The 3,341-nt window shown below is 44.0% G+C and overlaps 1 protein-coding gene across 1 annotated transcript; it reads right to left on the bottom strand.

The window, feature by feature from the left end:
• Positions 1-284: 284 nt before the first annotated feature.
• Positions 285-2,896, bottom strand: si:dkey-208k4.2 (P43 5S RNA-binding protein-like). The gene is made up of 9 exons (XM_047571633.1): positions 2,620-2,896; positions 2,431-2,531; positions 2,259-2,355; positions 2,040-2,128; positions 1,796-1,869; positions 1,547-1,627; positions 1,182-1,411; positions 986-1,039; positions 285-831 (listed from the first exon to the last, which is right to left on the bottom strand). The coding sequence occupies exons 1-9, from the start codon at positions 2,740-2,742 to the stop codon at positions 571-573; spliced, it is 1,110 nt and encodes a 369-aa protein (XP_047427589.1). The 5' UTR covers positions 2,743-2,896; the 3' UTR covers positions 285-570.
• Positions 2,897-3,341: the final 445 nt, after the last annotated feature.

Here is a 3,341-nt window from a genome sequence, read left to right as displayed (position 1 = left end):
CACGCTCTGTGACTCAGCTCTTACTCATGTGCAACGCTTTGTTCATATTTAATGAGCCCCAACATGTTCAGCAAATGTCAACCAATGTGCCAAAGCAAGCACAAAAAGATGCAGGAGGACAGCAGCTGTTTTAGTGTGCCTACAATGAGGTGCTTTTTTTTTTACATTGAAATTAAACACTGGACAAATCTTTCTGATGGAGATGATCCTCCAGCAGCTGCTACTGATGGGGCAGACCTCCAGCAGTGCACCTATACACAGCATTTAAATTAAACCACAATTAATTCAAAATACAACTCATTTTATTGGGTCAACAAAGTCTTTTACACCTTTTACACAACATAAGCATTTCAGTTAAGACTTTTTCAGAGCAGTTACTTTGAGTTCCTCAAGCTTGACATATTCTGTCAAGTCACATTCAAATAATTAATTTGAAATTTAAATACATCAATGTATGTCGGCTACATTAAAACCAAAAAAAAAACGACCCAATTTCATATTTCTTTAACGTTAAATAAAACAGTCCAAGGCGTCACACTCAAATCACAGCTTGATCTGATGCAATTTCATTCAACCTTCAACAGGTGCAACCGCCGGCTTCTCCAAAGCCCGAGGGGGTTTGATGTTAAACAGGTTGCGGAGGTTGACTTCGGGGTCAACATAGTGAGGGATCTTGCGTTCACTGAAGAGCCCTGAGAGGTTGGTTTCTACTTTGGCACGTCTGGAGATTCTCATGCGCAGGGCAAAGAGGCGACCCAGGTTTTCCTCCACGAGGGGCAGATGATGTCCATTCAAACGCCTCTGCCAGGACTTCTTAGGGCGCCGACGTTTCTGTCGGGATGAAGGGGAAAAACACATTGGCACATTAAATGACTGAAACAGCAGTTTTCTGTCACTGGTTCGGAAAGCCAAAGTGGTGGCTTTCAACAGGTTTGCTGAGATCAACAACACCTGGCTACTCTGTCTAACTGATGTGAGGGCTTACTTTCAGAGTGGTGGCGCATGGGTCATGGCGAAGCAGATGTCTGGTCATACTCTCCTGTGGAATAAAACCATCAGTTAACACGCAAGTTAAACTGAAGATGATCTACTCATGTCCTAAATAGCCAATGATGAGTGCATTTTAACTTTGGATTTTGCTTGATCTGCACGACCACTTTCAAGGAGTCATTTATACTCACCCGCATAGCGAACATGCGTGGACAGTCAGGGAAGGAGCATTTGTATTTGAGAAGCTGCAGGTGCTCTTTGCGAATGTGATGCTGCAGGTTGAAGGTTGTAGAGAAGTAGGCTTGGCAGTCTTCCCTGGGACAGACCAGCACAGGCTTATGGGACGCATGGATCCGTTTGTGCCTCCGCAGAGCGTCCACTTTCTTAAACACCTTCTTGCACATTTGGCATGTAAAGGTAGCTAAAATGCCGTTGTAAAAAGGTGGAATTATTAACCAGCCGTCCTTTGACACCAAGCACCAAGTTAGAAAATAAACATCCTGAAACATCTGGGCGGTGTTTCAACAGTTTTGTACCATGACGGCAACATGTTCACCTGGATGTTTGGCCTTGTGCTTCTGAAGTTTCCCCCAGGTGTATTCATGTCCCTGGCAGTTAGGAAGAGGGCAGCGGTAACCTTTAGGAACCAAAGAACAGTGGATCGGGAACTGCTTTAAAGAAGCATTAAAAGGAGCATCCACAATAAAGGGTTACCTGCAAATGCAGTCAAAACTTCCCTTCAATTAGGAAAATTTCAAAGGGATGCAAGATGAAAGGACTTCTATAAAGTTTTAAGGACACCCACCTGTGTGTTTTTTCTCATGGGCTTTGCGGGTGATGTGGGAGTCGAACGTGGCAGAACATCCATCCTTGGAACACCTAAGTGCCCCACCAGGGACAGGCAGAGGTAAAAATAAATAAAATGATCAAATCACCAAGGCCGCATCCCTAGTTTGCCTACACCAAATCTTAGGCATCAATTTGAGACAAAGCTAAAATATTTTATAGTCAAGCATCAGGTTTTCTGAGGCAAAACAAGATCGACATACTTGATCTTAACAGGCACTTCATGCTCCTTCAAGTGCAGCTTAAACAGCCTGCGCTTTTTGAAAGTCGAGGAGCATTTAGGCTGGTTACACTGTTGAGGGAACACATTCAAGTGGTTAAAATAAAGCTTGAAATGCAGGTGACTTGAAGAGCAAGGGGCGCTGGTGGTTAAAATACGCCATTTTGGCGCCATCTGGTGAATGCATTCATATTCGACAAACCTTAAAATACTTATTTTTGTCTCCATGAACGTAGCGCACATGTCTCTTCAGTTTCCCTGTGTCGAAGAAAGCCTTTGCGCAGTTGGCAAACTTGCATCTGCAGAAGAAAGAAGGCAGAATGAGTGCAAGGCTGATGAGGGCGACGACGGAGATGCGACATCATGTTACCTACTTGAACTGCTTGACTCCTCTGTGCTGGAGCATGTGGCGCTTCAGGTGGGATGTTCTCGAGAAACGACTGCCACATCCAGCAATTGTGCACAAACATGGACGCTGTGGACATTTTGACTCAAATTACAGTGATATAAATAGGCCTTTTTGTTTTAGTCTGTACATTTGTGGATGCAAATCTTTGCTTTACCGCCCCGGTGTGCACAGTCTCATGCTCTTTCAGCTTCCTCTGCCTGTTGAAAGTTGCTCCACACTCAGCGTGGGTGCATTTTAACAGCGGCCGCACAGGTTTCCCACCGTGCACACTATTCATTTTTCCTCCAACAGCTGTCCGGAACGCTTCTCCAAAGCAAACATGTAATGGGAAGGGCGCCGCTTTTGTCAGCCCTTCTTATAGCCTCCTGAAAGCGCTTAATTGTTCATTGGAAGCGTCGGGTCACAGGCGGTGAGTCAGACTTCGCTAAACTCAAAAAGCAAAGCTGAAAGTAATTTCCTTAACTGCCCTGCAGAGCCCAGCTGTAGCCAAGCGCACAAATCAGCGCATGAATCATCTATCAAAACAGACAGCTTGTGCGTAACGGTGCAATGCTAGAGGAAAGAGAAAAACAATACTTAAAAATTAAGTTAAGGTAGCAGCAATATAAGAAGCAATAGACATTTACCTAGAAACCAATAATACATATAAACCCATATTCTTTCTCCTGCCTTAGACGTTAAATCTATGTAATTCTACCCTGTGCACGCTAGAGGGCAGCGTGTCTCTATAGCACAAGATTCGGTTACTTCTCTGTGTGTAAACTTGAATTAAATCTGTGAAATTTTTTGACAAATCGAAAGGATTACCACTAATTTGTGTCTTTCCCCACACTCTACAGCAAATGTGACCGGCTACACCTTCCCCGTTGAATTTAA

This window comes from Mugil cephalus, chromosome 20 (assembly GCF_022458985.1).
Source record: "Mugil cephalus isolate CIBA_MC_2020 chromosome 20, CIBA_Mcephalus_1.1, whole genome shotgun sequence".
NCBI lineage: Eukaryota > Metazoa > Chordata > Actinopteri > Mugiliformes > Mugilidae > Mugil > Mugil cephalus.
The sequence above is the reverse complement of the archived record's forward strand: the minus strand, read 5'-3'. Positions and strand labels throughout refer to the sequence as shown.